The 12,638-nt window shown below is 40.4% G+C and overlaps 1 protein-coding gene across 2 annotated transcripts in view; it reads right to left on the bottom strand.

Moving 5' to 3' along the window:
• Positions 1–801: 801 nt before the first annotated feature.
• Positions 802–12,638, bottom strand: part of EMB1895 (ARM repeat superfamily protein) — a 93,097-nt gene continuing 81,260 nt past the window's right edge. For both annotated transcript variants that reach the window (XM_087666160.1, XM_087666162.1), the window contains 3 exons: positions 3,941–4,141; positions 1,914–3,856; positions 802–1,760 (listed from right to left, as the gene is read on the bottom strand). In XM_087666160.1, coding sequence (XP_087522286.1) covers positions 1,187–1,760; positions 1,914–3,856; positions 3,941–4,141 — 2,718 coding nt within the window. In that variant the 3' untranslated portion in view covers positions 802–1,186. The remainder of the gene's footprint in view (positions 1,761–1,913; positions 3,857–3,940; positions 4,142–12,638) is intronic.

The raw sequence follows: 12,638 nt of genomic DNA, 5'->3' as shown, positions 1-12,638 counted from the left end.
ATGTTGTTTGGGACCTATACCAAAGCAATGCATAGTAAAAACCAATTGTTATAGAAGGATGGCTTAACATGACCCCATTCAAATGTAGTCTTTCTTTAGAGAGTGATGATAAGTGGCTTGCCCCCCACCTATACCCTTTCCGAGTGCCATATTTCAAATGGTAATTCCTTATTTGTACTACCAGTGTGGAATCTTTCCACCACAAATTCATATATTGTCCATTGGCCAAGAAAGATATGATTTATGTTGTTTGATATTTGGAGGGCTATGGTGAATGCATTCGTTCATCGGATTGGGTCTTTAACAAGGCAAAATATCCTAGTTCAACACCACATAAAAATATTATTTCACCTTATTAGATTTTGAGGCTGTTGGCACAATTGGGTCACTCCGAATGCTTTCATATTTGCTTCTACCTCCGAGATCTTTGCTAGACTAAAAGGTCTTCATTGGCAACTAGATCTTGTTCAACACACTGATTTTTTTCGCAAGGAAGATTTAGGTCCCTTGGCATATAGCACTCTTTTGCTACACTGTCATGACTCTTGTACTTCGAAGTCATAATATAATTATCCATTAGAGAGAGAGAGAGAGAGAGAGAGAGAGAGAGAGAGAGAGAGGGAGAGAATGAACGAGGGTACTGCACGTTTGTGTTCATAAGCAAACATGGGTTGCTCCTTAAACTAAGTGCATGCAAACATATTTTACTTGAAACTATCTTTAGAGAACATATTTTCAGAAGGAACTTTTGGGCAAATGAAGGAAATGCATATAACATATGCTACCGAGCAATGTCCATGGGCATGCTATATCGTTATTGTGCTTACACCCAGATACCTATGTACCTTCAGCTTAAACTTCTATGAACATCCATATTAAGTATAAATAAACCTAAGTTTGGCTGCCCAACATTCCAAATCTGCCAAAAGTAACTGCAGAACACATGGATTCGTGCAGACCTGTTGTCTACCAATATTATTCTTGGACTGCTAGCATGCATGCATGCAACTGCAGACGCTCAAGGCCCCTTGCATTTTGTTGCAAACAGCAAAACAAACGTAATCTAAGAAACCCTTTTCCATGTCATATGAAGATGCTTTCACAAGTTGGTGTCAATAAAAAGATCACTAAGTGTCTAACCGTGCAGAAGCATGCAAAGTTTGGTAGTATAGATCAAGGTAGCAGCTCACTTTACTGTCAATGTTCGGGTGCAATCAACTGGAGGTAGCATCCAACAATGGCCTTCAGTATCCAAGCAGGCACCTTGCACAGCAATTTCATATTGTCCACATCTCAAGTTTGCAGTATTTAGCATGAAAGAAGCAAAAGCTTGTCCTGTTGTGTTAACATCACATGAAACGATAGGATGAAAACTTTCCCATCCATTTACAAATTTATGAGTACTGGAGCCTGATCCATCCCCCATGAAGTCCTCCAACATAAAAAGGTCACTATCCTTTAACCTAGAAAAAAGCTGCTTTACGAGGAAGAGCCAAGAATTACAATCCCTTAAGTCGCTATCATGCCAACACACCTTCCACCCTGTGTAGATTTCTTCATCGACACAAGTAAGCCTCTTAGCTGACCTCAACAGCAGCACAAAGCAAACTCTCTTAATTCTTCTGCTACAGATACTATCAAGATTACAAATTTTAAGGCACACAGCTAAAGGGATGATCTGTCCTTTTGGAACATTGAGATCATTGACCTTCTCTGAGCTATCCATGACATTGATATAAGTCTGGATCCCAACACGTGGCCTGATTTCAAATAAGTAGCTGCATAAGTGATCTTTCTCACATGATATTATAAGCATAAAAGAGTCCTTTGAGAAATCTGCACCTTGCCTACAAATAAAACTATGTTTATATGGAAGTTCCAAAAAACAGATCATTAGAAGGATCAGAAAATACCTTGTACAGAAGAAATGCTTGGGAAGTGCCCACGGCAAACACAGCCATTGTTGGACCATCTCCTCAAGTACATATGTTCCTCTTGCCATAATTCGCCATAACATCTCCGATGAACTGTTCTTGGCCTCTTCTTGTAAAACCAAGACCTCTTTTACAGCCCATTTGATCAGCATTATTAGTTTATTTTGCATACTACAAATTACATTGTCATGCCTAGCTATCAACCGTGGCTCATATACACCACCGAGCTGTTGTAAAAGTACAAGAAGTTCAAGCCACTCATATTCACTAGCTGCTGCTAACCGCTGATAGAGATCATTCGCAGAGTATCCTACATCCACTGTTGAAGAAGAGCTTGAGGCACTATTATCTCTCCCGAACATTGTAAAACAAAAACCAAAAGTGGTGCAAAATGACATCAGAGAGCAGCCAAGTGCTGCACAAGACAGCATGTTTGAACTGTCTTGATCAATGCCAATAAATGATACAGATATAAGGTCCAATTCTGCAGCTATATCTCTAAACCAGGAGGCTATTCTTTCACATCTTCTTGCAACTGCTTGCACACTTGACATGAACTTCCGTATAAAGGATGAATCATTATCTGCCAGTATGTCATTTGCTGAAGAGCCAGGTTCCTGGATCACCCTAACTTTGAGATTTTGACAAATTGGCCTCAGCAGAGAAAGCAACTCTCCACAGCCAGAAAGTGTTTTGATTCTTAGACTCAACATCCATCTCTGGAATTCAAACGTCCTATCAGTCTTTACAGCAGCTGCAAGTAAGTTTGCTGCTGAATGAAGACCAGGAAGAGCCCTTCCTATTGCCCCTCCCAAGTCTGCAGATGAATCTGTTTTTGTCCTTTCATTGCTTTCAACATGATCCAAAGCATTATCCACCATCGCATGAGAAATTGCTGCTTTTTCACACTCACTTTGTAGACTTGCTTCAGATAAAAAAATTGCAGAAATAGACTTCAGCCAGTAGTGAGAACCTTCTGATTGGGCTCTCTGTGCAATGCAACTGATCACAAGTGGTAGACCTGTCCAAAGGCCACAGCCAGCAGAAGCTGTAGAGACCTTGTACGCTCTCCAAAATTCTCCTTCTTCCAATAAGCATTTAGCTACACAAGAGATTTTGGTGGCAACGATGTTTGCTTCTGTCGGACTGGAAAACACTCCCACTGAAAATAGCAATGGCAGTACACCCTCCAAGATATGGTGTGAGACATGAACAGTTGTACAAAACATTACCAGTTGAAACACCCTTTTAAGAATTACATTTGAGGGATCATTAGAAACAAGAATAGGCATACACCTTCCAAGGCAGAAGCAAACTGTTTTCAAAATGAAAGAAATTTTAGCATGTACAGAGACTTTCTGTGCTAATTTTTCTGTACCTTCACTGCTTTTATCAGCCATTCTAGCATCTGAAACCAGGTTTCCTTCATTTTCGAGATTCTTCAAAAAAGTCTCAATCATGCTTGCAAGCCTGCCAACGATAATTAGACGAGTTCCACAGCAACCCTGAACTAGTTTTAGCAAACATCGACAGAAAAAATTGCATCTCTTTTTCATAGAGCTGATTGAATGTTCTCCAGTTCCCACTGTAGCTTTTCCTGTATGAACATCAAGATTCAAGCAACCAAGCAAAGCTATCTGATCACAAATAAGCAAGGCAGTCTGAGCATGAAGATCCAGGTTCGCAAAGGTTTTGTCAATATTAGGATTATCATATGTCACTTCAAGGCAAGCATCTGCAGACACAGATGAGCAATCAAAGCCAGTTGTTCCTATTTTTGGTACAACGCATGACAGCTCCACTAGAAGATAAACAGCATGTTTGGCTTTTGACCAATCTGGCTGCCGGGCAGCCACTTCTACCACAGACCATAGCCTGGCTAAGCAGCCAGCCTCAAGAGCTGCACCAAATAGAGGAGACAGCTGCACGAAACAGATTATCTAAATGTGAACATTATTATTTTCTCAGAATGTATATGCTCTACAGATCCAAGAATAGAATACTACCATCCACAATGTTTTGAGGGCCAAACACTGCAAGGGAAGTGGTTGATAATCACTATCCAAAAAGTCTACCAGAATCTTCAGGGTCTTGTCCTCAGAGCCAAGCCAGCTTATGTGCTTGGAAAGCTTTACCAAGCACTTCAGGGAAACTGCACGCACAACAGTGCGAGGATCAGATTGGATGCATGACAACAGCAGATTCACCTGCACATGTCAAATTTGGAACTTCTTTAAGGCCATTAAGCTCCATGTATTTGACAAATCAATTTCTCTTTAAAAAATTTATTGACAGATAACAGTAAGATAAGAAGGCTCCATAACACAAAAATGCAAAAGATGGTTGTCATCATCACAAAACTTAGTCATAACTATTGAAAGAACATAAGCCCTTCACTTGATATGCATGCAGCATAAAATTCCATTTGGATGATAGGACCAACTTATGAAAAGTATGTTTTGCACTCTCTCTCTCTCTCTCTCTCTCTCTCTCTAGACTCACTGAAACCAGCCTTCCTTCTTGGCAAGGGTGGTGAATGACTTGATTTATCACAAATTACAGCAAGCAATCAATACACAAATCTGAAAATGCAAGCTTTACCACTTAATCTTGGATGAGCAACATCCAATCGGGCCCAACAAAAGTGCCCCTTGAAGTATTTCTTTATTTTGTGTTGCTATAAGGCTGAAATACGTTGAATGTCACGTGGATGTGTATTTTTAATGCTTAGCTTTGGCATTATTAAGTTGTGCACGTGAAATGAAAATCAATTAAGTGACAGTGAGACCTTAGTAACCCTGATGATCAATGGGTGACATTGGCAAAAGTTGAGCCACTAATGTCAATAGTGACACTTGGGAATTTGCATTAACTAATTAATCAATGCAAGTTCTGGGCTAATAAGTGCTCAGGATCACATCGGATATAAATTGGCCTCATCAATTTAATTGTTGGCCAATCAAATTATTTTTCTGAACCATAATAATTTTCAAAACTGATATTCTATAAATTAATTTAATAAAGTTGGATAATGCTAGAAATTGTGTTGGAAGGCTACCACTTAGCAAAACTTGCCCATGCAAGTGGGAAAAAAAATTTTGAGGCTAGGAAAGAGAGAGAGAGAGAGAGACAGATGGAGCCCTCGCTGACTGAGCACCTAGCTCTGATGCTGCGACCCTGACTTGCACGCTGGTTCTGTGAGGACCTGTAGGCCTTCTGCGTTGCCCACGTGACCCTCGGGCAGTCTGCCCTGCCACCCGCCTCTTTCTGAGGTGCCCGCTCTGCAGCCCTGTAGGGCGTATGGGGTTTGTGTGCCTGCCTATCATGTGCCCACCCTGCAGCCCGACTAATTGCCTGCCCTGTGCTCACCTATATTCTGCCCAGTCTGCAGCAGCCTCTTCGGCCTGACAGGACTGCGCAACCTGCACTGTGAGAGACCTATATGATCTACAGCTGAGCTGTGAGACCAACAGGAGAAGACATGCAGCAGAGAGTGAAAGAGACAGACAAAGAGAGAGAGAAAGGGGAGAAGAGTCTTTGCCTGTACCTCCTGCCCTGCACGCAGAATCAGGAGAGAGAGAGAGAGAGAGAGAGAGAGATTTCTTTACGAAAAAAAAGAGAGATTTCTGTTATGGCAAATCTGCAGGTGTCAAATGGCATTGATGTGGCCTTTCTTGACCAGCATATAGGGCATGGGGATGATAAAGATTTGGCAGAATCGGATGGTGACTCGTTGGCTGAGGATTCTGGGCAGTCGATGGATGGGGATGAGATGGGTAAACGTCATAGGATGTTGGTTGATGAACTGGTTTTATGTGCCCTAAATTTGCCTCAGCAAGATGTTCATGCTTCATGTTCACAGCCTGATGGGTCTCTTTAGTTTATGCTTGCCACTGCCAACAATCATATGTCAGATTATGTTCATGCCAATGAGGGCAAAGCGAGCTCTTTACCGGAAGGGGATCACGTGGTTGCTGTCATGGGAACTGCTTGGCCTTACAGCAGATTGCTGCTTTCCATGAGAGAGCAGCCATCTTTTACTTTACAAGATGGACTCCTTTGATTACTAGGATTCATGCTTGGCTGGAGTCCATGCTTGTCAGTGCTGAGATGTGTCAAGAAGATGCTTCAGCAAGTGCAGGCCCCTCTTGTTGAAGAGATCTATGATGGACCGAGGGGGTTTTGTGAGATCCTTTTTCGTTCCCCTGAAGTGCGTGCTCGCATTATGCAACGTATTCCTTTGTTCATGGATGGCAAGCTAGTACATATGGTCCCATGAAGGCCTATGGCTGAGTATCAAGAGGTACTTAGGCAGGCATGCCCAATTTGGGTGGAGGTGGTTGATTTTCCTACACATCTTTGGCGACTTCTTCCTTTGGTTTTGAGAAACCTTGGTGAGGTGTTGGTGGAGCCTCGGTTGGCCTCCCACAATAGAAACAGGGCCTGTATGCTTTGGGATACAGGGAAACCTCGCCCAACAAAAATTCGTCTTCAGATTCCTGGGTTGCAAACGTTTGTTTATGAAGCTTAAATGGGGCACATTTGCTAGACACTGTTTTAGATGTGGCAAATTGGTCCATTACATTTCAGAATGTGATAGAAGCCTTGAGGGGTTGCAAAGTTCTCTGGATCTTGATATGGATATGTAAGAGCATCATCCCCAGTAAGATGCTTCAGTAGCGAGAAGTTGATCCTGTGTATAACGAGCATTTCTCCTTAGATAGGGTGGTAAATAACTTGATTAAGCACTATTTACAGCAATTAACAAATTCACAAAACTGAAATGCACACTTAACCATATAATCTTGGAAATTGGACACCCTGTTGGCCCCAAAACTGGTGCCCCTTTCAATATTTATTTAACTTAATTAAAGAAAGAAGTTGATGTACAAAGGGATTCTCCCAATCCCTTTCGATATTCCACCTCTCTTTGTTGTCCAAAATGACCAGCGAGTCTTCAATTTGATTTGCCCCTTGATTCGGGCAATCAATTGGCCTTCACCCACTTTGATGGAGATGAAAAATGCCCCAAATTCAATGATTTGTTGGTCCCTCCACTAGAATAGGCTATAAACAGCTTCAACCTTGTTGAATCCAAGTCTTGGAGCTTCTAATTCTTGGCATGCTTCCCCAGGCTGCTGTAAACCCTAATTTCTGCAGATTAGGGTTTACAACAGAGAAATCTGAAATTTCTTAGCCTTTGGTGATCTAAATGTTGTAGTCTTCGAAGAAGCCTGTAGAAAGGCTGGGAGATGAGAGAGAATGCTAAGGAGAGACAAAATTCAAACTTTCTTCACGAAGAACTGAAAAAAATTTGTCATTTATTGCTGTTGCCTTGTCTCAACAGCTTGTAGATGCATAGAACTAAAGAAAGTCAGTCATTTACTACTGCTGCCCTATCTCAACAGCCTGTAGGTATTGTCACCTACTGTTGATTGGTCTTCTCCTGTCCCTAGCTACCTCAGAAGTTCCTTCAATGGCTGCAAATCAGACCAATAGCATCTCCTGCCTCTCTCTTACAGGATCAATACGTTAAAAATGCCTCTCTCCAACCTCTAAAAACGTTTTTTAGTCTTGCAAGGGCATTTTTGACAATTGGCAACCTTATCAAATGGTTTTTCCAGCATTATCCATAATTAAATATTAATTTTCAATGTTTAAATACTGAAATTTAATCTAATAATTATTTCAATGCCCAAAAAAATAATCTGTCTAGCCAATAATTAAATTGGCTAGACAACTTTCATTTCTGAGTGTCTCTACGCCATCTTTGACCATCAGACTGGCATCAGGTACCATTAAACGCCACTTCCCTAATGTCACCAGTTGATACTTATGGCCAAATAAATGACCTAGGTCAACAATTGACACCAGATACCACCAAGTACTTGTGCGGCATAACTTATAGCAACTTTTGCCTTTGACATTTCATGATTTCCTCATGTCCCAAGCTCATAAATTTACTCTAACCCCAATTACATCTCACATGTGCAACATTTAACCATGTGACTAAAAATTAATCCACATGTTAAGTGAGGCTTGAAAAATACATGTCCTCATAGCATTGTGCCTCTTGTCCAATATAGGCATAGTGATGGAAAGAAGAATGTTCCCAAGCTGGTATTGAGTGTGCATCGCTTTTAGTTGGTCGAAATTTGCCTCCTCAAGATGACTCTTGGGTCACTATAGTTAGATGTAATGGTAGACGGGATTCTCGTTCGACTTCTGTTCACTCACCTCCACACCCTATCACTCAGACTTTTCAACGCAGAGATAAGGGTTTTTATATGAAACCTCAATCTTCACATGTTCCTCTAGTTGGTGCAGACAATAAAAGGGCTTCTGATTTTGCTTTGCACTTTGACGCGCGTAGAAGACTAGTGCCTCCTTGGGATGTTTTTTGTTCTCAACAACAACAATTTTCTTCTTGTGCTTCAATTGCTACTTTGCAAAGGGCAAATCTTGTAGATGTGATCCGAAGTGAGAACCTATCTATGCATGATGGTGAAAATATCTCCAATTTTGCAGTTTACAGACAGGTTGTCGGTTGTCTTATTTACTTTTACAATACATGCCAACACATTCAATATACAATATCTTTGGTGAGCAGGTATATGCACAGTCCACGGACCATACATAGCAAGTTGTTAAGCGGATCTTCAAATATTTGCAAAGTACTAAATCACATGCATTATTATTTCCTTAAGGGGGAGACTTGCACTTACAAGCTTACAGTGATTCAAATTGGGCTAGTAATGTAGACACTAGGCTAATAGACAATGTTTCTTTCTAGGCCGCTCACGCATTTCATGGCTAAGCAAGAAACAACCTACAGTAGCTATCTCGTCTTGTGAGAGTAAGTACACAACCTTCACGATAACAGTGAAATGTATATGGTTACGCAGATTGTTGGCTGATCTGCATTTACCATTGGAGAGTCCTACACCCATTCTTTCTGACAATCAAAGTGCTATTGCAATAGCACAAAATCCTGTGTTTCATGCTTGCACGAAACACATTGAGGTGCATTACCATTATGTCAAAGAGAGATGCTATGCCAGAAAGATTAGCTTGATGTATGTACCTATACAAGGAAATGTTGCAAACATTTTCTCCAAGGCCATAGTTACCAGGAACAGGGAACGAGACCATACCCAAAGTTAGGGAACGGCATTATATTTATTTATTTATTTATTTATAGAGAGAGAGAGAGAGAGAGTCAACACTTAAGTCTAGATTCATCTAGAGAAATATATCATATCAACCATAATTCATGAAGTTATAGTCATGCGGGAGAGGCAGGAGTCAAGAGGCGGGATGAGCGGCCAAGCAATTGAGAGAGGTAGGAGATGCGGAAGGCAGGCCAGCTGGCGCCAGGCGAGACAGAACGGAATCAACGTTTTTTTTAAAAAACGCCCCGCTACTGGAACAGCCATTCCAAACAAGGAATGGCCAAGAAACGGCTTGGAACGGGTAGGAACAGGACACAGAAATTGGGCTCGGACCTCCTGGAATGCATTAATCCGTTCCTAAGTGCTGGAACACGTGTTCCCTATTTCTATGTCCAAGACACTACCATGCGATAAGTTTAAGGATTTTAGACATTCCTTAAACCTATTACCCTTTGGGGAATAATCATCCTTACACTTCATCACATTGGCACTGTAGAGGGATATTAGAATTTCTCAATTCTAGGCAGAGTCCATGTAATTGGTGTGGTATAGACACTTAAGTGTAACTTTTGTGTATGTGTGTATACCTAGTGCCTTGACATTTGAAAGTAGTAACACTAGGGACTAGAGTTAGTTAGCTTAACTCTAGTCAATTGTTGGTGAAGGGCTGGTTAGGTCAACCCTTGATCTCTAACTCAAGTTGTATCTTCACTCTATCTTTTTAGTTCAATAAGTACACTATACTCTTGCTTCAACTCACTCACTATTACTATCTCGTTTCTCTCTCCTCCATAGTTGATTCTCATTTCTCACATTTCATCAGTGTGGAGACAGCTTTCATAGCTGTCTAGACAAGGCAGTATATGTTTTCTTTCATTTTTTCGAGATGGAAATCTGAATTTTCTCTCTTCGATAATCTCTCTCCTCCTTCAATCTATTCTCATCCTTCCTCAACAATTTCCAACAAAATCAGCCATTGGAGGTGGAGATTTTATCTAATCTTTGCTGTAAACCCTAATTTACAATAAAAATTAGGGTTTCACAACCACCTCGAGAAGCATGCTCAGAAATTAAAGGCCACTAAAAAATTAAAGGCCTAGAGACTTGAATTTCAGTCTCACTAAAATTGAAGCAATCTCAAGAGATTCAAGTGGCCATTCAACCAACAAACATTTGGGACTATATTTGTCACCCAAGGAGCACAATTGAAGGCCAATTCCAACCAAACCAAGAGGTAAATTGGTGTGAAGAATTGCTCGTCATTTACGACAACAAGAGGCAATTGGAGAGCGAAGGAGATTCAAGGAATCTCATTGTATTCCATCCAAATTACAATTCAAGTTAAAGAAAAAGGACATCAATTTTGGGGCCAATAGGCTGTCCATTGTCCAAGATTAAGTGATAACATTTGCATTTTCAATTTATGTGAATTGTTTGTTTGTTGTAATTAGTGCTTAATCAAGTTATTACCACCCTATCCAAGAAGGAAGGCTAGTTTCAGGGTCCCATTACCGGATACCATCAACTCCCTTGAGTAGGTGGTTCCGAGACACTTGAACGCAAGTCAACAAATTTGTATATTGCTGAAATTGTGATCAGCCAAGTGCATTTATAGCAAGCGTGTCATTATATAGTGATTTTTGTTCAAGTCATGATGATGCTTCACCATCGGAACGTACACAAAGGAATGGAGGAAATGCAATGTCTAATCTTGGAACTGGCATGCAGCCTAAGCATCAAGGAAAAAATGCGGGTTTAGAGCAGGAAGTAGATCCCTCTAGGCCACTAAATGCTGATGATCAACAAGAAGATGAAGAATTTGATGACCAGTTCAAAGATCGTTTGAGGAGAGTAGCTGACATGTTTGCACAATTGACAAAGGATCCTCAATTTACTCCGTTTCTGAATTCTTCCAAGAAGGACATAGAGGGCAAAAAAAAGAAAATCATCCTCTAAAGCTTCAAGATAGCAAGATGTGCCAAAAGAATACCAAAACCATCTCAGGATGCTCCCAATGTTGTCAATGAGCAAAAGCAACTAGTGCCATTGGGGCAAGACATGCAAATGCAAGGCCATCTTGATAGTGCCAATACAATGGATTTTGGACAGCAAGGCATACATGCAAGCATCGGGCAGCTAGGATAGTTTGGTGATGGTACTATATTTCATGCTATGATAGGTCAAGGACCACATACAGGGATACAAGGGTGTATTCAGCATGCATTGGGGTATTGTTTGCTCACAATATGATGCCACAAGGTTACTATTCAATGTACTAGTCACAATAGTTGATATGCAAATGGATATGGTCTTCTCTACAGCTCTAAAACGGTACATCTGCATCAATGTATGACTAGAGTATGGTCATCAAATTATGACCATCAGAGGCTGATTATCAGCTGCTGGTTTTCAGCATATGGTCATTAGTTTTCAGTGGTATTCAGCTGGTTTTTATGGATAGCAACATGCAAAGTAATGCTAGTCATAGCGCAGCCATAGTTTATGCTTGGTTTATGCTTTACTATAGTTGTTTTGTTACAACACTATTGAAATAAAGTTAATGGATGCATCCGCATTGGTTATGATAGTAGTTAAGAGTTTCTTTTTTATCAGTTATGACTTAGTTATGAGGGCTCGAAATTTCAGCATGAGTTGGGAAGTAGCATAGTAGAACAATAGCGACCAATGTTCTTTGACTATGATACCTATGCTTTCTCTAGTTCAATATTAGCTTGCTTTTGCTAAAATTGGTAGTGCAAGAATTTCAAGGACGAGATATGTCACGAGGATGTGTATTTTTAATGCTTAGCTTTGGCGTCATCAATTTGGGCACATGTGAGGTACACGTGTGAAATGCAAGTCAATTAAGTGATAGTGAGACCTTAGTAACTTTGGTGATCAATGGGTGGCATTGATAAAATTTGTAATAAGTTATGCCTGGCACGTACTAGGTAGTATCCAGTGTCAAAACTTGGCCTAGAATATTTAATTAGCCATTAATGTCAATGATGACCCTATGGAATTTGCATTAAATAATTAATTAACACCAATTCTCAACTAATGAGTATTTAAGATCACTTGAGCGATAAATTGGCCTAGCCAACTTAATTGTTGGCTAATCAATTTGTTTTTCAAAGCCATTAATAATTATTAAATTAAATTTTAAAATTTAATATTCTATAAATTAATGTAATAAAGTTGGATAATGCTAGATATTATTTTGGAAGGCTATCACTTGGCAACACTTACCCATGCAAGTAGGAAAAGCGTTTGAGGCTAGGGGGAGAGAGAGAGAGAGAGAGAGAGAGAGAGAGAGAGGGTCATTCTAGCCTTGTGCAAGCTAAGAGAGAAAAGGCTGTCATTGTTGTTGTAACATTTGACAGACCATTTTCGGTTAGCAAGAGACCCCCTAGAGCTGGTGACATGCCCAAAAGAGACTACAACAATAGATGATAGTAGTTTGAGGGTTGTTTCAACCAAGCAACATCATACTCAAGGTGTTTCATTAGTGGAGATAGCTTTCATGGCTATC

This window comes from Lygodium microphyllum, chromosome 25, assembly GCF_053477565.2.
Source record: "Lygodium microphyllum isolate KBCC chromosome 25, Lygodium_microphyllum_v1.1.10, whole genome shotgun sequence".
NCBI lineage: Eukaryota > Viridiplantae > Streptophyta > Polypodiopsida > Schizaeales > Lygodiaceae > Lygodium > Lygodium microphyllum.
The sequence above is the reverse complement of the archived record's forward strand: the minus strand, read 5'-3'. Positions and strand labels throughout refer to the sequence as shown.